Here is a 20,544-nt window from a genome sequence, read left to right as displayed (position 1 = left end):
TAAGGTAGCTGGGTGAGATTTGGAGCCTAAAGGACACCTGCCACCTGCCACCACACCGCAGTCCATTCTGGGACCTGAGGAATTGCCAACTGTTCTTTGGCCCAGACCCACAGTGAGTGTGTCAGCGAATAGGTCTTCCTGGCGTCCCGCTGTGTGCCTAGCTCTGTGCCAGGCTGTGCTGTGAGGGATGGGTTGGTGGAGGGTGTGTGTGCGGAATGAGATCATGGAGCTCCCAGACCAGTAAAGGTTATCTCTGGAGAGGCTGGGAGGAGAGCCTGGTGGGCCGAGCAGCCAGGGAAGGTGGGGAGGGGAGAAGGACTTGACTCCCTCCCGTGTACTTGGCCTTGAAGGTTAAGGTGAACACCAAACACCACAGAGCAGGGCTGTGACTGTGCCCACAGGCCGGGTGGATGTGAGTGAGTGAGTTGGTGGGGGTGGGGGTTGGGGAGTAGGCATGGGGAGACTTGATTTTGCCTCATCATACAAATTAAAACTCACATACTGATTGCATGTTCTAGGAATCACGTAGTACTCTACAAGCTGTTCTCTTCATTTCCAAGCAGCCCTCTCACACCAGTGGTGGTTCATAGATGCAGAAACTGAGGCACAGTGAGGTTAAGTGACTGCTCAAGGTCATACAAAAAGGAAACCACAGAGGCAGGGTTTGAACTCAGGTAGTCTGACTGGATGCCACATCGCAACCAACTGTGGACACCTACTTGGCATCAGATCATTTATGTATGTCATGTGGGCGAAGAGAGAAATAATCACAATTTTCCCTATCAACTCTCTCAGAGGTGCTCAGCGGCTTGCTTGCCCGAGAACCAGGTGTCGGCCAAGAAAGCTCGCTTGGTCTCTCTGGCTCCCACACTTTTCTGCCTTTGGTGGGGACAACGTGTGGGAACTACAAAGGGGGTACGTTTTCCTTCTGATTTCTCTGTGTTGACTGGGTTGTCTGGCCAGAGGCAGAGGAAGGGAGTCTTCTGGGAGCTCAGACATGGATGGTTACCCCCATTCTTTTCCCTCTCCTCAGGTCGGGGTGTTAGTGGTCCCTTTATTATTATTATTTTTGTATGTACACTCCTCTTTATTCGACACGACAAACACGGGACACATACAAAAGAAGAAGCACTCACGAAAAGAGCTGCCACCAACGGCAGCATCTCCACGCAGGTGAACGGGGTACGGGCTTGAGCCTGGCTGAAAGGGAATCCCAGAATGTGAGCCCGGCTGCTGCCAGGGAGAGAACCCCTGTGGGGAAGGAGGACCCCCTGGGTTCTGGCTGGGAAAGTCTCAGCCCTCTCTCTCTCATTTCCAAAGTTCATCATGGTTTAAAAAATGAAGATCTGATTTTTATTTTTTTGGTTAAAAAATTTACCTGCTTAAAAAATAGAGGCCAGCAACTCCCAGAGTGGGCTCTTGGCTGTAGGCGCCTCAGGCCCACCCAGCACTGGACGGGCTGCTGAATAGGCCCCAGAGAGGGGCCTGGGCTCAGGGCAGGGGCCCTTGGGTGGCAGCAGCCTGTCCACATTCCAGCGCCATAGTGGTCCCTTTATACACTCTGCCTTGACCACTGGCGTGGGCCCACAACAAACAAGAAGTCGGGAGTGGAGTTTCCCTTGGAGTCCTGATGACAGGACTGGTCTATGCATGTCCTCTAAGTCCAAGTCCTTCATCTGCCCCCTTCCCAGCTGTTCTTGCAGGGAAGGGCAGGCCTGCCCTTGAGGCCAAGGTCAGCTCTACCACTTCCCTCTAGTGGAGGGTTGTGAGAACCAGCCAAAGGCTGGGATAAGTAGGAAGGAGAAACAATAGCAACCTCCCCAATTGTCCTCCCACCCAAATAACTATTTCTATGACAACCCACCCCCACAGAGCAGCTTAAGGAAAAGCTGTAGGCCAGGAGGGTAAAGACAGGGGTTGGAGATGCGGCTCGACTCCTGAATGACTTTGTGATTGTGAGCAGGATCTGGCTTTCTTCCAGCCTCAGTTTTTCTCCCTCTGGGGATGGGCATTGGAACTAGCTCTCCCAAGGCCCTGCTTGTAAATGTAATCTAAGGATCTCAACCCACAGTCAGGATGCTTGGGGTGGGCTATGAAAGGCCTGATTTGGATAGAGCAACGAGGAAGCCTTGCCCCAGCATTCCCAAGGCTGAACTGTGCATGTGGAGGGAGGGGACAGGGTGATTCAAGTTGGAGTGGCCTCTGACACTGCCTCTCTCGCTAACTGCTTACCCCCTTCCTTGTTTCCAAAGGGATCGTGTGAATGAGGTGTTTCTTTTTCTCTTAAGAGAGGGTGAGAGATACACTAACAACTCTAGTATAGGTTGATAGAGCTGTTGGAACCCAGGAAGGTCCTCCCGAAAGAGTGACGTGGTTGGGCTTATGCTCCAGAAAGACCACTCTGGAGGGGGATCCCTGGTGTTCACTCTAGCTCAGTGTTTCCAAGCGCTCAAACTGTGTGTGTGTGTGTGTGTGTGTGTGTGGCAGGACCACAAAAGCAGATGCCTAAACTTTCTCCTGGATTATGGGCACAAAAGTTTTTCGTTGCTGGGGGAGGGGTGGTGGTGCTGAGTTTTTGTTGATTTGTTCTCTGAAAAGGGGGAGGTAGCCCAAATAAGCTTGGGAACCTTTGCTAGTTGAAATGGCTTCTCCACCTCTTTTCCTCAGACCTCCTTAACTCCCAAGTCTCGGGGTATGCCCTTTATTCCACAAAGCCTGTCCTCTAGGTACTTATGGTCCCTGTGGAGCAATTGTTTCCCCTAACAGGGCATTACACTGTATTTTGAGTCTAACTTGTTTCATTGTCTTACTTTACCCACTAGACTGTGCACCCTTCGAGGGCAAGAAATGCTATCTTTTCTTCCTTCATTGACCGCCCTCTAGATCTATCCCCCACTCACTGCCATTGAGTAGATGCCGACTCATAGTGACCCTACAGGCCAGGGTAGAACTGCTCCTGTGGATTTCTGAGACTCTAACTCTTGATGGGAGTAGAAAGCTTCATCTTAGCTGGTGGCTTTGAACTGCTGACCTTGCAGTTAGCAGCCCAGTGTGTAACCCGCTGGGCTACCAGGGTTCCTTTGCCAGGCCTATAAAAACTCTCATTGCCATCAAGGCAGTGCTGACTCAGAGCAACCCTACAGAGCTGGGTAGAACTATCCCTGTGGGTTTCAGAGACTGTAACTGTTTACAAGAGTAGAAAGCCTTATCTTTCTGCCTGAGTGTAGCTGGTGGTTTTGAACTACTGACCTTGCAGTTAGCAGCCCATCACATAACCCCCTATACTCCCAGAGCTCTTCTTGCCAGGCCTATAGGGAACCTTTAGTAAATGTCTGTTCCATTACAGAATGGATCAATTCTCTCTTGAGGAAGGGCAGGGAAGGTTTCCTAGCCTAGAGGGGACACTTGTAGAATGAATCGAGTCTGGAAATCTCAGTTTAGATGTCAGACTAAAAAAAAAAGATGTCAGATGGAGCAATGCATTAACTTCCATTCTCTTCTAAAATTCCAGCAAAATACAAATACATGGTTCTTTGGAAAGGTCAGGCACCATGACGATAAGGAGAGTAGAGAGAAGATTCTAGGAACAAAATTTTGGAAACTGAAAAGCAGAAGCAAGAGTGAGTGGTAACTAACATTACAGATTTAAAAAAAACCAACCTGAATCCCAAACCAGCAGAGGGAAAAATTGAAAATCAAAACATCTTACATTATATAAGGCCTCGAAATTTTAGGAATTATAAGCACCAGGTATTTCTGGAACTGGATGTGAGGGAGGGACTGAAAATGAAGCAGCAGGTTGAAAGTCAGTTTAAAAATCGCTTTCCGAACTGTGCAACCAGGTGCTGGCAGCTCCCAGGTTAGAAGACACCAAGCACAGATGAGGATGAGGGGATGGATCTAAAATGTACTAGATATACAAAACACTCCCCCCATCCTTCCAGAATCCTGAAAGCCTTGCTTATTACATTATACTCTCTGTAACAGAAGGTAGGAACCCTGGTGGCATAGTGGTTATGAATTGGACTGCTAACTGCAAGGTCAGCAGTTCAAAACCACTAGTTGCCTTGAGGGAGAAAGATGAGGCTTTCCATTCCGTAAAGAGTTACAGTCTCAGAAATTCAGTGGGGCAGTTCTACCCTGCCCTATCGGGTTGCTATGAGTCAGACAGTGAGTGTGGGACAGCCAAAGGACAGCATTTACATAGGGACCAAATTAGGAAAGGAGGAGGACGAGAAGCAGGAAATCCGGGGAGGAAGCGGGATAAAGGGTGTTGGGCGTTCTTCTGGTCTTAGGGTGTAGGGGCTAATGTTCACTACTGGGGGTACTGTGAGTATGAGATGAAGCCAACTGCGGATGATTTGTACACCTTCAGCCAATTCACAGGAAACAGTTACAAAATAAAAGGGCCTATGAAGAAGCCAATAATTAGTATGAAACAGACCCACGTCGGCAAGTCACTCACTGTAAAACTTAGAAAATAGCAACAAGGAGAGGAACCTAAAAATACAGACAGGAGCAATGGAGAAGGTCAGGAATCAGAATAGCATCTGACTTTTAAAAGTATATTACTGGGAAACACAGGGAACCCAGGACAGATGACTCCTTCAGGACCAGTGGTGAGAGTGGCGATGCCTGACGGGTAGAGGGAATGTGGGGTAGAAAGGGGGAACTGATTACAAGAATCTACGTATAGCCTCCTACCTGGGGATGGACAGCAGAGAAGAGGGTGAGGGGAGACGTCAGACAGTGTAACATGACAAAATAATAATGATTTATGAATTATGAAGGGTTCATGAGAGAAGGGAAGTGAGGAGGGAGGGGGAAATGAGCAGCTGATATTATGGGCTCAAGTAGAAGGCAAATGTTTTGAGAAGGATGAGGGCAACAAATGTACATATGTGCTTGACAACAATGGATATATGTATAGATTGTGATAAGAATTGTATGAGCCCCCAATAAAATGATTTAAAAATATATATATTACTGGAAATTCAAATAGTATCTTAAATGCTGAGGGGAAAAAACCCCAATATTTTCATACTAAAATCCCAAACCTGGTCAAACTACCATTAGTGTGAGGGTAGAGTAACATTCTTAAACATGCAAGGCGTCAACAAATTGATCTCCTGTACAGACTTCCTCTGGAAGCTCCTAGAGAAGTAAATCAAGAAAGAGCAAGACCTGAGATTCCCAGGAAATAGGGACCCGACTCAGGAGAGTGGCAAAGGGACTCCCATCCCCAAGATGACGGTGAAGGGAGCCCCTCAGAAGCCATCTGTGCAGAGGACAGAGGGGATCGCATCAGAAGGTCACCCAAGGAAGTTCTCCAAGGAGAAAGCGAAGAACCTGGACACCTGAGGGAGGGCGTGGGGTTGGTGAGGAGCCCTGGTGATACCGGGGCTGAATGCTCAGCTGCTTAACCCAAAGCTCTCTCAGTTCAAATCCTTCAAATGCGCGGTTCAAATTCGCTAGTCCCTCCCACAAGATGTGAGACAGTCCGCTCCTGTCAAGATGTGCAGCCTTGGACGGCTGCTGCCTTCCTGGTCGGCGGGTGGTGCCAGGGAACCCTTGAGATGCTCTCTCCCAGGCTCTGTTCATGGCCCGTGGAAATCAAAGAGAACTGGCCCGCCAGAAAAACATGAAGAAAACCCAGGAGATTAGCAAGGGAAAAAGAAGAGGGTCGCTTGACGGCCTCTCAGAGGAAGCAGAGGGATTGTGAGATCATGCATCAAAAGCAGAAGGCAGCTAAGGAGAAGTCTATGCAGACAAGAGAAAAATGATGACTGGCTGGTTTGGAACACCTGGTGCTCCTGCCAACGAGGTGTATCATATGCTCTGAGATCAAGATTTTGTAGAGTGAGCCATCATTACATATGTTATAACTTATCCTTATAAAACGGTCGATTTTAAACTTTACCTTTCAACCTGATGTAGTGTGATGTTTTAGAACCATTCTTCAAAAACTAAAACACTAACCATGCATGTAAAAAAAAAAAAGCTGTGCAGCCTTGGAAACCGAATGGGGTAGTTCTACTCTGCCCCGCGAGGTCACTATGAGTCGGAATACATTTGATGGCAATGGATTTCTTTTTTTAAGTGGGATTAATTAGTGGTAGTCCTAGCAAATTAAACAACGACAACTAAGGAAAATGAAAACGTGTGAGCAAGTAAAGTACTTAGCTGACCGAAGAGCTGGGAATGGCATTCCAGGTCTTACACGGCATGGTTCCATTGTCCGTGTGAGCAGGATGGGATTGTGAGCTGGGCTCTGTGTGGCAGGAGAGTTGGCAGCGTGCTGAAAGAGGCACATCCGAATCTTCTGCAGTGCGGGAGTTCCCGGACAATTCGCAAGCCTAACTAATCTCTCTTAGGATCCATTTAAATTCGTTCTAGTTTTTATAATTTACTGCTTTCTTTTCGACTGAGGATTCTGTCAGTTTTACCTTGTTATTATTGTGTTTTAAAAATTATTATTAATCATTTTATTGGGGAGGCTCTTACAAATCTTATGACAATCAATCATTCCATTGTATTAAGGACACTTGTACATCGGTTGCCATCAACATTTCCAAAACATTTTTCTTTCTACTTGAGGCCTTGGTATAAGCTCCTCTTTTTTCCCCTCCCTCCCCTCCCCTCCAGTATTTGCTTTTTTTTTAATTAATGTTTTTCTGTATATGAAGTCCAGAATAGCTAACTCTACAGAGACAGTCACTCGATTAATGGTTCCTTGGGGGCATAGCAGGGGAGGTTGAGGAGTGGGGGAAATGAGGATCTAATAACAATGAGTATAAGAGTGAAGAAAATGTTCTCAAACCGACTGTGGTGATGATTGTACAAGTATTTTTGATGCAATTGAACCATTTAATTGTGTGATATGTGAATTATATGCCAATAAACTGTTATGTTAGGAAAGGGGGGGGGGAGAAAATTCCCAAAGTGGAAAAATCAAGAAGTAGTGATGTAAACATGTTACCGTACATACTCAAGTGTAAGCCGACCCAAATATCAGCCAAGGTACCTAATTTTACCACAAAAACTGCATTAAAAATGTGCTGAAAAACTCAGCTTCTACACGCGTATCTATGGTATTTAGAGATTAGGAGGTGGATGTGAAAAGAAGAACTCACACATGAAACAGTTGTCTCTGGGAAGTGGGATTTAAGATTGGATGAACTGTTCTTTTTTTATAATAGACCTTATAGAACAGTTTGCCTCTTTAATTGAGGTGGTTTTAAAATTAAAACCATCTTAAAAATGATATATGGCAGGACCTTGGGGTTAGAGGAAAATGTGCTCAAGGTGAAGCTGAAGAGGTGAGTCAGAGCTGTATTATGACAGGCTTTTAAATGCCGGCTGCTAAAGTGTTTAGATTTCATTCTCTAAGAGCAGCAGAAAACCCATAAAGCCTCTTGAACAGGGAAAGGACAGGCTCAGACTTGTGCTTGAGGATGGTAACTCAGGGACGCTTAGTTGTACAGGACCCGAGAGATTGCCCAGTAAAGCAAACGTATTCCCAGCCCAGATGGAATTTTCTGTTAACTGTGGTCTGGCCAGCTCTCCTTTCCCTGGGCACCTACTACCAACACCCTGAAGAGGCTGGGGACCCAGGCTGGCTCTCGCTCGGTTCCCCAGCCCCTGCCTCCTTTTAGCACAGTCTACTTCCCAATTAACACCTGGTTCCTTGTCAGGGTGTGCTTTGGCTAACAGACTTACTGGTCAACCTGGACCCCCTGATTCAATACCTAGTACCCCCAAACCCACACTTCCAGACCTTTCTAGTCCCAGGTTTCTTCAAAGTGAAGTTCAGCTGGGTAGGCCATAAGGTGAGGGCCTCCGGAAATACTGGAAGCACATGGCCCAGACCTCTGCTAACCTTTTCTCCCACTCCCCCAGGCTTACCTGCGTGCCATCGATGTGCAGATCCTGCAGCAGCTGGTGACCCTGAATGAGGGTATTGAGGCGGTGCGCTGGCTCTTAGAGGAGCGCGGGACGTTGACCAGCCACTGTAGCAGCCTCACCAGCAGCCAATATAGCCTGACAGGCGGGAGCCCAGGCCGTTCGCGACGGGGCAGCTGGGACAGCCTGCCAGACATGGGCTCCACTGATCGCCTGGACAGTGTCTCCATCGGCAGCTTCCTGGACACGGTGGCCCCCAGCGAGCTGGATGAACAGGGCCCCCTGGGAGCTCCCCCGCCAGAGATGGACTGGGCGAGGGTTATTCCCGGTGGGGAGAGGGCACGAACTGAGGTGGGCCTGACAGCTACCAGGCTGGAAGGATTGAAAGCTGGGTGGAAGTCCCCAGGGGAGGGGCTGCCTGTGCCACCAGAGGACGGGAGTGTCAAGCTGGGCTTTGAGACCCATTGGTACTGGGGCCAGTGCCAGGATGACGTGACCTTTTTGTAAACATCTCCTGTGGTTTCTCTTATCTCTGAGCTCTGCTCTCCCTTAAAACTCTCTAAGAGTCTGAGGCTAGTAAGCCGTTGCCTTGATGTGTGTACTCTGTGGTTACCATGGAAACCTGGCCTCACCATCTCCTTGGTCCCTGAGGAGCCCCTGGCCTTCACCCCTCAGTTATGAGTCCCTACCACCATTTCCTTAGAGACATTGACCCAAGAGGCAGGGCCTCCAGTGTCTGGAGTGGCCCTAGCCCCACCTGCACCCCTCCCACTCTGGTAAGGATTTGAGGAATTTAGGATTGCTAGGGGGGCCCTGGTGAAGAGGCAGGTGTGGTTACCTTACCCCAGGTCTAGACCATTGAGCCCACTCCCGGCTAAGGTGGGCGGTGACTGAAGAAAGAGACATGCAGGACTAACCCTCCATGGAGTAGCCCTCCCAGAGGCCTTTTGAGTGAGTTAACCACCGTTCCTGTCTGTGGAGTGATGTCATTTCCTGCCAAGAGGGATTACCACTTCCTCTGGAACAGTCCTTGGTCAGTGACAGATGAGTAAAGAGGTGGCAGGAGCCCTTGCTGCTGCTGGGTGACATCAGACCATTACTTTTGGTGACCGGAAACCCTGGCCCCTTCGGGCAGGAAGTTTTCTCACTTTCTCACAGCTGCCTGTTCTTGTTTTCAGAAAGGTTACTTCTTGATCAGTGGTCTCATTTCATCTACAGGCTCTCTCCTTTCCCCGGGGCTGCATCCTTGTCTTCTGCGCCTCGCCCTGTGCTTTGAGGGAGGGAGGCTGGTGGGGGAGGAGGTCTGAAGGGGTGCTCTACCATCTCTTCTCAATCAAACCCTGTGGCCTGGCCCTGCCACAGGTCCCTGTCTTCCCCAGGCCCTGGGTTGCCCTGTCCTTGTCTTCTGCCCCAAATAGGTTGACCAGGACATACAGCCCTCTCAGCTTTCTCTTCAGACGTCTGACCTTTTGCTGGGGGTCTCAGGTCTGGGGGAGTACGTCACAATTTCAGATGAGAGGACATTGTTCTCTGATCCTGTGATTCTCCTTCCTCCACCCAGCTCCAAGCCTTCCACCACTTGGGCACATGGATGCCTACTGCAGGCTGGGACACAAGGAATCCCCTTGTCTGGGGAACAATGGGGGCGTGGCATGGAAAGACAAAAGTTCTTTGGTCCCTGCGCCCACAGGAGCTCCTGGGGAGGGAGGGAGAGAAAGGCTTCTTTCCTCCTCTAGAGGAAGCCCGAGACTCCTGAGACCTGGTGAAGGGAGCAGGGGCCTGGCTCTGGGCGTGGGTCCCAGGGCCCTAGTGAATTACACCAAGGGAGAAATTCAGGGACACTGCCAACCTGGGGCCCAGAGAAGGGACCGGCATAGAGAAGCTGGGTGAGGGACTAGGCTAAGGCTGAAGGCTTGAAAATTGACTCTTTGAATCCCAGATAATTGCCCCATTTGGCAGTTCTTGTTTTCCCCAGAGGCCCTGAAACTAAATTCCTGGCCAAGAACTATTAATTGGCAAAAAACAGATAAACCAAAACCTAAACGAAAGGCTAAAAAGGAAAGAAAAGGATGTCAGGTGGTCTTTAGTCACAGTGCCCATCTTTGGGGCTCTTCTCCAAATCCTGCCAGGAAGAAGGGTCTGGGATTTCCTTTCACTGTTTCAGCTGATTCAAGAAACTAAGCTTATTCTACAAGCCTGAGACAGAAGGCAAGAGTGGGGCTTGCTACCTCTAAACTGCTCTGAGAATCCAAGGAAATCGAGCAGGTTATTTACACCCAACTATGTGACAAAAGGAGGTTGTGTAATGATCCCAGGAAACAATTCGCTGTATGTATATTCCACACACACCCCGCCCCCAAGGGTTATGTTTAGCAGGAGTTTAACATGTACCAAACCACCATCCCCTGCTCCACTGCTTACCTAAAAAGGGGGGCGGGGGGGTGTGGGCACTTCATGCCTGGTTACCTGTCCCAATGGCCTGTTTACAGCATCCTAGTCAGAAGATGGTCCTACTATTTCAGCTTCAAAGGAGTTTGTACTGCAAGGGAGGGGGCTGATGCATGCTGCTACAGAAAACTCCATTTTGGATTTCAAGCAAACTAAATCTTCAATTTTGTCCTATTTCTAGGGTTTTGATTAACAGCATGCTCTTTTATACCCCCCCCCCTCCCATATCCCCACTTTGCAGTCTGTGCTGAGGAAAAGAAGGAAGTCCAGGTGATTGCCCCTACTTCCCCTAAACCCCCAAAGTTTTGTTTTAACAAGCTCCATGCCAGACTTTCTGGGGCATACTGTCAATCTTTGCCACCCCTAAAGACACGGTTTTCACTCCTCTGCTGAAAATGGGGGAATTCTCCAAAGTATTATATTCTCAGTCTCTCCTTTCCTTACTACCCCTCCTGGGCCTGGGGCTCTGACCTCCCGCTATGCTGGGAATTTGAATACCCTGTTCTAATCTCTGCTGTGGAGAGGATCTAATCTCTATCCCAGGAGAGGAAGCCTCAGTTTTCCTTTTAGAAGCTGTCTGGTTGGTGAAGTTGCCCAACCTGAGTCTAAGTGAAGAAGATGCTCGCCATCTAGTGGTCATTGTGTGCCATTGCCAGGGGTGTTGTCTGCTGTGGAGTTCGGGATTCCCAGGAATCCTATGAAACAGAGGGTTTGGTTTCCTAGGGTGTAATCTTTATGGGAGCAGATGGCTGGGCTGTTAGTTCTCAAGAAGCTGCTGGTGGGTGTGAACCTCTGACCTTTTCCTCTTCCTCGTGGAATCCCCAACTCCAGGGGAGAGGGCTGAGTGGAACCTCCAAGTTCAAATAAGACCAGTGTATTCCTCAGTGCCCAATAGGGCAGGAACTTGTCCAGGGTAATCCATTATAAAGCAGTAGCAATGCCCAGGTGAAGGAACCCCCATCTTATGCCTTGCCACCCCCCCAGCTCCATCTAGTTAGCCAGATTGCCCACCAACATAAAGGGACTGAAACCAGTTTTCTTACAGTCGGGTTCTCATGCCACCCTGAGAGGTAGCTCAGTCTTTGGGTGCTGAGAAAAGAGAGCCTGGGTCCAGACGGGGGTGGGACGCACTCTTCTGGACAGTAGACAGTAGACAAGGGAAATTCATGCCAGATCAAACATTATCCGTGAAAGGGACAGGTGCGCTAGTCGACCCGGGCCTGCTGGGAGCAGAGCTCCTCATTCCATTCCCATGGATACCCTGACCGGACTGGAGGCCAGGAACTCTGAGACTTGGGACTCCAGATGGGGCCACCAGGGTTGGGGTATCAGGTCAACTGAGTAGGCACCTGAAGGTGCTCGCTGGAGAGGTGGGGTGACTGGGACTGCCAGGAAACTCCTGGTAGGTCTGGGTGTCCTCCCCTAATCCCTTAGACTCCAGTGAAGTGTCAGACAACCCCAGTGGACACACATCCTTCGTCCTCGCTCCCTGCTACCGGAATGGCTGGCTAGGGCTCAGTTCTCCTGTTAATTTAGCCTGTCTTATGTCAGCGCAGTTGGGGAGCTCAAAGAGAAAGAAAGTAGGACAAGAGAGAGAGCAGAGAGGCAAGAGAAGAGATGAAAAAGGGGTGTTGAAGATGTGTTCCGGGGGAGCACTTTGCCAGGGCGTGGGGAGTAGAGACAGAGATAAGAGATAAGGCATGGTAGCTGTAGAGGTCTGGCGGGGCTGGGCGCGTCAAGGAGACAGGCCCACGTGAGTAGGCAGGTGCAAGGTCTTCCTTGGTTTACAGTCCTTTCCCCTTGCCTTCAAAGCCAACCGTGTATGTAGCATCTTCTTATTTTAATTGTGAAAATATCCAACAAAGCATTTGCCAATTCAGTAATTCTCTCCTTTTTGACTGCTCCTGTTATCTTTTGATCCACCTGTACTGCTTCTCTTTTATGAAGGCCTTGGTGACTACATTGGGCCTACTGGAATAATCCAGGGTTAGCCCCACTCCCCCCTTCCCCATCTTGAGATCCTTAATTCATAATCCCTTTTGCCATATAAGGTGACTTAACGTGGATTGCTCTGGGGATGGGACGCATGTTTCAGCCTATCACAGGCAGGGATGAAAGTTGGGCCGGAGATTGCCCCCAAACCCAGAATGAGAGGGATGGTGCCAAGAGGGGGGTCTCATGTCTAACAACCTCAAGTGCTTCATATGCTGGTGATGCTAGGGAGAGCAGTTGGGAGAAATTCTTAATTATTACTAGTGGCCCCTTCAGGTCTGGGCCCTTCCTGTGACAATTCCAATAGGCTTTGTGTTCACCACTGCCTCCTCTCCGGAACCATTCTGTGCTCTGGCTCCCGCACGCAGCAAACTAACGTGGACACTTTGGAAAGGGTAGATTAGTTGTCTTTAAAAAAAATTCTTGTTTAAAAAGTTTTAGTTAAAAAAAAAAAGTTTTAGTTAAGTCATCTTCCTGAAAGCACAGAAACTCTTGACAGTTGATACTAGAGCTTTCTGATTTTCTTATTACTTTTTAATTGCCACTCAGCATTTATTTTATTCCCAATTTACATATTCAGGTTGGTAGGATTTCAATGCATTTTCATCCACAGGAATTAAAAAAACAGCACATAGAGCTTATATCCAAGGTACACATTGTGGCGCATTTTACCTTTTAGTTTTAGGAAAAGGTGCTGAGCTGCTTGTGCTCTGGTTTACTTTTCTTCTTTTGATCCTTGATTCCTGTTTGCATTCCTTTCCCATGCGTATATAGTTTTGAGTATGTGTGTATGTGTATCTTTGGAAAAAACATTTAATATTGATGCACTTACATGTTTTAACATATAAATGATATACTTTTACATAATCGAATTTCTGTAATGAGCTGCCCCCATATCTCAGTGATTTAACACATTAAAGGTTTATTTTCACATATTCAACAATCCAGTGTGTTTGTTCCTGGTTGACCAGCTCTCTTCTACACCCGCTTTGGGCCTCTGCCTCCTTCCACTATTTAGTGATGAGTCTTTTTTTTTTTTTTAACTTGAAAAGCTGTGTTTATTGAAGAATTTGAAGGACGAGCTTCATATTATAATAAAAATACTAAAGTTGAATGTTGTCAAAAACCGCCAGGGAGCAACATGGGTGGCCTACAGCGGCGTGGAGGGTTGGGCCCCCTTCAGAAGGGCCAGCCTGGGTGGGGTGGGCGCTAAGCCCAGCGGAAACAGAAGCCTCTATGAAGGACAAGTGCTAAGTGGGGGTCTTGGGTGGGTGGATGGGCAGTGGGGGTGGGGGTGGGGAGTGGTGGCAGTAGGACATAATGGGCGCATGAGGGCCGGAAGCCACTCCTGTCTCCCAGATTTGGGCCTGGCCTCAGCAGTCCGGGAGGCATGCCAGCCCAGGGGCTGTGGCCTAAGTGCCAGACAGGGACAAGTCAGACCTAGGACCTGTTCCCGGAGATCTCCCTGTTCCCAGAGATCTCCCTGTTGGGGCTGGAGCACAACCCGGATGAAATAAATTAAGAAAACCCCCAGGGCCGCAGCTTCCGGACCAGCTCGCAGGTGGCTGCGCAAGTGCAAGTGTGGAGAGCACACCCCATGGCGCCTGGTGGGCATGGGGGGTCGGGCAGGCCCCGGGCCAGCAGTGACACCCTCATGTTTGGAGTCAGCCTTCCATCAAGTGGTGTTACCATCATCGATGAGCCCTCTGAGTTGTATTTCATTAGGGATTAAAAAACGGTGATTAACTCATGTTACCATTCCTTATTTAATAACGAAATTCTACGCAGAAAGATCTATATTGTGTCGACCATTTAGCTATCCTAAAATAAAGTTCATACCAGATGGCGAGATGGATGCGTAATTCTCTTTCCTTGTGTCTAGCTTCCAGAGTAGTATGGTGGTGTGCTAGCAACAGCTAGCGGTCTTCGGAAGCTTGGTTCTGCTTCTCCCTCTGGTTGTAAACTTTAGTTATGAACTTTCAGTTTTTATCTATTCAGTTCCCTTTAATCACTTGCAGTGATATGTGTGCTCTGTTATATAAGACTTTAATCATAATGCAAAAGCAGAGAAAATAATGTAATGAATCACCATGTACCTATCACCCAGTGTCAATACTTAGCAATTGATAACCAATCTCGGGTTATTTATTTCCTTATTCAACAGTCCAGTTCTACTCTCTCCCTCACCTGAGATTATTTTGCAGCGAAACCAGATAGCATCCCAATGTAGCTGTAAACATTTCAGTATTCATCTCTAAGAGATCTAAATATGCATTGCCATTATAACACCTAAAAAAACCCACATCTGTATAATCAAATAGAGTTGGTGTGTAAATGTTCCCAATTCTCTGATAACCTATAAAAATTAAAAAGTTGTGAGAATCAGGATCCAAATAAGAGCCAGGCACTGCAATGATTGATGAAGATCTTTTAGGTCATTCTCACTGGCTCTATAGGTTCCACTCCATCCTTGTCCCTGGTCTTTTTTGGGGTTTTTTTTTTTTTTGGTTGGGGAATAAAATGTTATTTGTCCTATAGAATTCCCTACAGTCTAGATTTTGATTGTTGCATTCTCATGATGGCATTTCATAGGTTTCTGTTTTCTTTGATTTGGGGCAGTTAAGTTTAGAAGCTTCCTACATTCAGGTTTCATTTGTTTGGGCACGAATATGTCAGATGTGGCCCAGTGAGCTTACATGAGGAGGCATCTCCACACGCAGCTGTCTCTTTTCTTTAATGTGAGCAACCACAGATTCTTTGTGTTAGTCCGAGTTGACTAGAGAAACAAATTCATTGACACTCATATGTGTATAAGAAAGAGCTTTATATACAAGAGCAATTGAATATTGAGAAAACATCCCAGCCCAGTCCAGATCAAGTCCATAAATCTGATCTTAGCCCATATGTCCAATACCAGTCTATAATTTCCTCTTCAGACTCACACAACACATGCTTTCTCACTCCACCCTGTGTGTGGACCAGGAAGCCCACTGCTCTATATCTTGCTCTTGGTTCTGCTTCTTTGCCACTTCTCTGCTCTCTGTTGTCACAGTTCTGTTTCCTAGATCAAGGAGGTTCATTGCAGGATCCCAGTATCTAAATGCTGGGTGCTACTCCTGTTTTTTTTTTTTTTTTTTGGTAGTGAGATTCTCCCTTTCCCCCTTTGAGATGGTTCCTTTGAAACTCAGTGGGATGGAAAAATTGACCACTTCTCACATTGGGGTGCCATCCATTTTATTTACCTGGTCTCTATTCACAAGGGTAACATTATTTATATTATTAGCAAAGATTCCAATCTTCTTGGTGGGCCATAAACACCTCACATTTGCACATGCCTACTCAATTATGGCTAGAAGAGCCCTATCAAGTAAATCACTGCACTGCACCTGGTAACCAAAAGGTTGACAGTTTTGCAAAAGAACTAGATCTGATCATCTGCTTCCATAAAGATTAGAGCCAAGAAAACCCTATGAGGCCATTCCACTCAGTAACAGATGGGTTTTCGTCAAAGTCACAAACCAACAACAAAAACAAAACAAATAACAAAAGGATGCAGAAACTAGTGGGAAAGAGCTCTGCTTTTCAGCATTAAAAACAATAACGAATGTGGCAGTTACATAATCTCCTGTCAACTTGCGAAGGGGTGGAGTCTACCCTGTAAATCAGGTCGCAGCTCGATGACCTCATTGAAGGCACTAAGGAGATAAATAGCTTGCTGGACACAGGACACAGACATGCCCTGTGAGACATTCCCGTTGCCAAGCTAGATGGAGCTACGCTGATGACAGCCAGAGCCTTGGAGCTGGAGGAGCCATGTGGAGATCCACACCAGGGCTAAGATGCTTCAACAGCCTCTGGACCCACAAGACTTTCCACTCACTGGCCTGTGATCTTCCTGCACTCAGCATTATGTGTTGTGTGAGTCTGAAGAGGAAATTATAGACTGGTATCGGACATATGGGCTAATATCAGATTTATGGACTTGATCTGGACTGGGCTGGGATGTTTTCTCAATATTCAATTGCTCTTGTATATAAAGCCCCAGCAAGGCAGAACACAAGTGGCTATAAATCTGAGAGCTAAAGGAGTTTTCTAACATTTGCCCAAATTAGGCAGAGGTCAAGGAGCTGGGGATTGAGAGGCCAAAGGGCTGAGGGCCAAGAGGCCAAGGGAACATGGCTGAAAAGAGCTTGTCCGGCAAGAACTGTATCCTGAGCATTTCTGATCCTCAATTGTAATCAGTTAACTTCCCTAGTAAACTTTGCAATTTTAAGTATTGTCTGTGAATTCTGTGTGGCCACTGCAGTGATCACCACACCAGCGGAGAAGTTGAACGTGTAGAGTGCTGTGGGAGAACAGTTGTCATTAGATTGGTCAAGGTGGGAGGCTGGATGCATACCTGACCTTTGCCTCATAGCAATTACTTTAGGCCGACATTGATTTTGATTCTCTCTGTTCCTTGTGAAATTAGAAGAGGTTTGGTGCTGCTACTATGGGAAACAGAAGGATTTCTCTCAAGCTTTCTCCTCAAATATATGCCAGACTTAGCTGCTTGAGAATGACTATACACTTGGAGGTCATCAGGAGTAGATTAGGGGTCATTCTCCCTAAGAGCTATCAGCCATCTAGACCAAGCAGACACCACTGTTTATCCCAAAACAAGCAGGGCCCACTCCCTTCTGATACGGATAGTAGCTGTCTGTTTCCTTCTAAGAGACACCAGAGAGGTCAAACGCGCCCAAGGACGACCAAGGTTAGGCTGCCATCATGAATGTAGGGTCTGCCCATCTTGTCACATGTATACCCCTAGACTTTCCCATTCCTGTGGGCACACCCCTAGCTCATCCCCTTCCTGTTACGCTTATGCCTATCATACATCCCCTTCCTACAATGTGTATGCCTATTGTACTGCCCCTTCCTGTGACGTGTGGTTACCTGTAATCATGTCCCCCTAAAGAGATATAACGCTTGGTTAGCAATAAAGAAGAAGCTCTCCCTGGTCCTCACTCCTGGGGGCGCTCTCCTGCTCTTGTAGCCGGCCTCTCCCCATGAGGACCACCAAGCGAGGCTGAGGTGAGCATGCAACCATGAATTGTGTCTGACTCCATTAATTCAATCTCTCCTCTATCTCTCTTGCTTTCTATGACTTTACTATAATCTTTACTTATTATCGCTGTACAATTGCACCTACCGGACCTGTGATGATTTGTGGGGGACCCTCTTTTCACCCCACACTGCTACCAACCATCTTTCCCCCCACGCCATTCTTATACCCGCTGAGCACAAACTACTTAGATCACTCAGGGACCTTGGTTTCCATATCCTTTTTTTTTTTTTTTAAGTTTTTTGACAGATGATTCACATATCATACAATCCTTTATAGTAAGAAGAGTTATAGATCCGCACAATCGCCTTCAAAACATTTGCTTCATCCTGATACTCGTTATTCGCTCCCCATTTCCCCCCAACCTCCATGCTTGCTATACTTCCAAGAAACCAATTACCCAGTTACTGTCTCTACATTTACCTGTCCTACATGTCACCAACAGAAAAGCATGCCCCAAAGCCTCTAAAAACCAAAAAACTAACAACAAGAACAAAGTAAAACAGTGAAGTGCCCCACCTCCACCGGTGCATGTGGGGCCATGGCGCAGGGACAACGCAAGTTCCAGGCGCAGAAGTCGGAGCGGATCCGGGGGCCCGAGGAAGGGCGCTGAAACATCGCCCCCAAGAAGGCGCGAGTGGTGCAGCAACGAAAGCTCGAGGAGGACTTGGAGGTTGGCATCCGGAAAAAGATCGAACATGACGTCATGCTGAAAGCCAGCAGCAGTCTGCCCAGGAAGCTGGCTCTGCCGCAGGCCTCCGGAAAGAAGCGGGTACCCTCTGCCAAGAAGGCCTCCTGACGGCCTCCCCCCACTGTGGAACCTCCAGTGTGGCAGCCCATGTCCAAGACCAGTCTGCAGGCGGCCCCCGGGCTACTGGGAGGAGGAGGAGGGACCCAGCTCCCAGGATGGGGGCGCTTGGCTTCAGTGGCCAGCAGATCCAGGTGCCCAGGCCCAGACCCCAGGGACACCTAGGCAAGTGCTTTTGGCACCTCTGTCCCCAGGCCACATCTCTGCTGCTTTCACCCCGAGCAATAAAATGGGTTTTGTTGTCTAAAAATAAAGCAGTGAAAAACTTCTCAATAGAGAAGAAAGCAGAAAACATTAAAAACTATCATTAGAAATGGGTCAAAAAGGAGATTGAAGGTGTGGCATTTTAACCTAACTTGCATCTGCAATAATCAACTTCCCAATGCCCTCTGCATGCTAACAAGGTTATTTACATCTCTGGTCTATGTTCAGAGGGGATTCACTGACAGCTTAATCCACGTATATTTCCCTTCACTGTTTTTTTAAACTGAAACCATTTTAAGATGGGTCAAAAGGGTGCTTAAATGATATTACATTTTAACCTAACTACAGCTGCCATAATTGACTTACAGTACTCTCTGTGTGATGACCAGGCTGTTCACACCCCTCAACTATGGTCAGAGGGCTTCACTGCAAGCTTAATTCAGTGTGGACCCTGTGAATAGATTCTGGGCTTCCACCGTTAGCAACGCCTTCATCCTCTCGACACAACCCATTGGGCCGTGAGTGCCGCCTTGCTTTCAGACACGAGCCGCCCCAGGCTCATGTGGTCAATTGACTGGCCCAGACATCACACCAACCATTCTCCAAGAGCTTGAACTCATCCCGATGGATACTGGCATTTAAATACTACATCCAGGGGCTAGGAGTTCTTACTGATATTTGGTTGGCAACGTTTTTAGACCTTTTCAGTAGTCAGAACCAAAAGATGCATATTTTTTGAAAGAGGAAAAAGAGTACTCTTGGATATTTCCAACCTAAATTTGAAATTGCAAGCCTTTACTTAATTTTTAAAATTATTGGATCATAATTACTTTTTCGTGTGCTGAAAATTTTTTATTTCCACTCATATTAACATAATTACTTATTAGCTTGATCACATAGTACACATTCTTGTTCATGTTTGGCATTACAAATATCTCCTATCACCCTCTATAATACTGTCTGAGGATCTGGTGGCACTGTGGAACCCACCAGCAGGTATGGAAGGAAGATGAGACTGTTTGCTCCCATCTGATTCAGTTCTGAAAACCCTAAGGAGCAATTCTACTATGTCCTATAGGGTCACTATGAATCGGAATCAACTTTTTGGTAGTGTGCGGGTGGTGTTACTCATTGAATATAAATACTGAAACATGGTTTCTAAAACATGGTTGCATTTTTTAGTTATTTTTAGATAAAATTTATATATGTTGAAATACACAAATCTTAGTTACAATTTTAACAAATGGTTAGCCACGTAACCAACACTTCTATCAAGATATAGAGTAGGGCTTTTTAAATTTTTTCCACTTACTGCTTTTTCTTTTTAAAAATTTTCAACTTTATTCTCTTTTTTAAAAATCATTTTATTGGAGGTTTGTACAACTCTTATCATAATCCATATATCCATCCATTGTGTCAAGCACATTTGTACACTTGTTGCCATCATCATTCTCAAAACATTTGCTTTCCACTTGAACCCTTGGTATCAGCTCCACATTTTCCCCCTCCCTCCTCAACCCGCCTATCCTCACGAACCCTTGATAATTTATAAGTTTTGATTATTTTTTCATGTCTTATACTGTCCGATGTCTCCCTTCACCCACTTTTCTGTTGTCCATCCCCCAGGGAGGGGGTTATATGTAGATCATTATCTGTTCCCACTTTCTCCCTCACCTTCCCCTTCCCCTCCTGGTATCTCTACTCTCATTGTTGTTCCTGAGGGGTTTTCTGTCCTGGATTCCCTGTGTTTCCAGCTCTGATCTGTACCAGCATAAATCCCCTGGTCTAGCTGGATTTGTAAGATGGACTTGGGATCATGACAGTGGGGGGAAGGAAACATTAGAGAACTAGAGGAAAATTGTGTGTTTCATTGGTGCTATACTGTACCTTAACTGGCTTGTCTCCTCCCCGCGACCCTTCTGTAAGGGGATGTCCAATTGCCTATAGATGGGCTTTGGGTCCCCAATCTATACTGTCCCTCATTCATAATGATATGATTCTTTGTTGTTTGATGCCTCATACTTGATCCTATCGACACCTCATGGTCACACAGGCTGGTGTGCTTCTCCCATGTGGGCTTTGTTGA

At 47.1% G+C, this 20,544-nt stretch overlaps 2 protein-coding genes and 2 pseudogenes across 3 annotated transcripts in view; 3 read left to right on the top strand and 1 right to left on the bottom strand.

Annotated features, from left to right (window-relative positions):
• POMGNT1 (protein O-linked mannose N-acetylglucosaminyltransferase 1 (beta 1,2-)) overlaps positions 1-7,987 on the bottom strand; it is a 24,450-nt gene extending 16,463 nt beyond the window's left edge. The window contains exon 1 of one of the 2 annotated variants that reach the window (XM_045291727.1): positions 7,906-7,987. Coding sequence is in view for 1 of the 2 variants with exons in the window: in XM_045291726.1 (XP_045147661.1) it covers positions 7,906-7,916 (11 nt within the window). In the remaining variant the exon portion in view is untranslated. The remainder of the gene's footprint in view (positions 1-7,905) is intronic. The other variant, XM_045291726.1, reaches the window with a different exon arrangement.
• LURAP1 (leucine rich adaptor protein 1) overlaps positions 1-13,277 on the top strand; it is a 14,283-nt gene extending 1,006 nt beyond the window's left edge. Inside the window, exon 2 of the mRNA XM_004699461.2 lies at positions 7,900-13,277. Coding sequence (XP_004699518.1) covers positions 7,900-8,409 — 510 coding nt within the window. The 3' untranslated portion in view covers positions 8,410-13,277. The remainder of the gene's footprint in view (positions 1-7,899) is intronic.
• LOC123521863 lies at positions 5,016-6,424 on the top strand (annotated as a pseudogene).
• Positions 13,278-17,987: 4,710 nt separating the features above from the next.
• Positions 17,988-18,245, top strand: LOC101641693 (annotated as a pseudogene).
• Positions 18,246-20,544: the final 2,299 nt, after the last annotated feature.

This window comes from Echinops telfairi, unplaced genomic scaffold, assembly GCF_000313985.2.
Source record: "Echinops telfairi isolate 266 unplaced genomic scaffold, ASM31398v2 ScPeMD7_443;HRSCAF=831, whole genome shotgun sequence".
Taxonomy (NCBI): domain Eukaryota; kingdom Metazoa; phylum Chordata; class Mammalia; order Afrosoricida; family Tenrecidae; genus Echinops; species Echinops telfairi.
The sequence above is the reverse complement of the archived record's forward strand: the minus strand, read 5'-3'. Positions and strand labels throughout refer to the sequence as shown.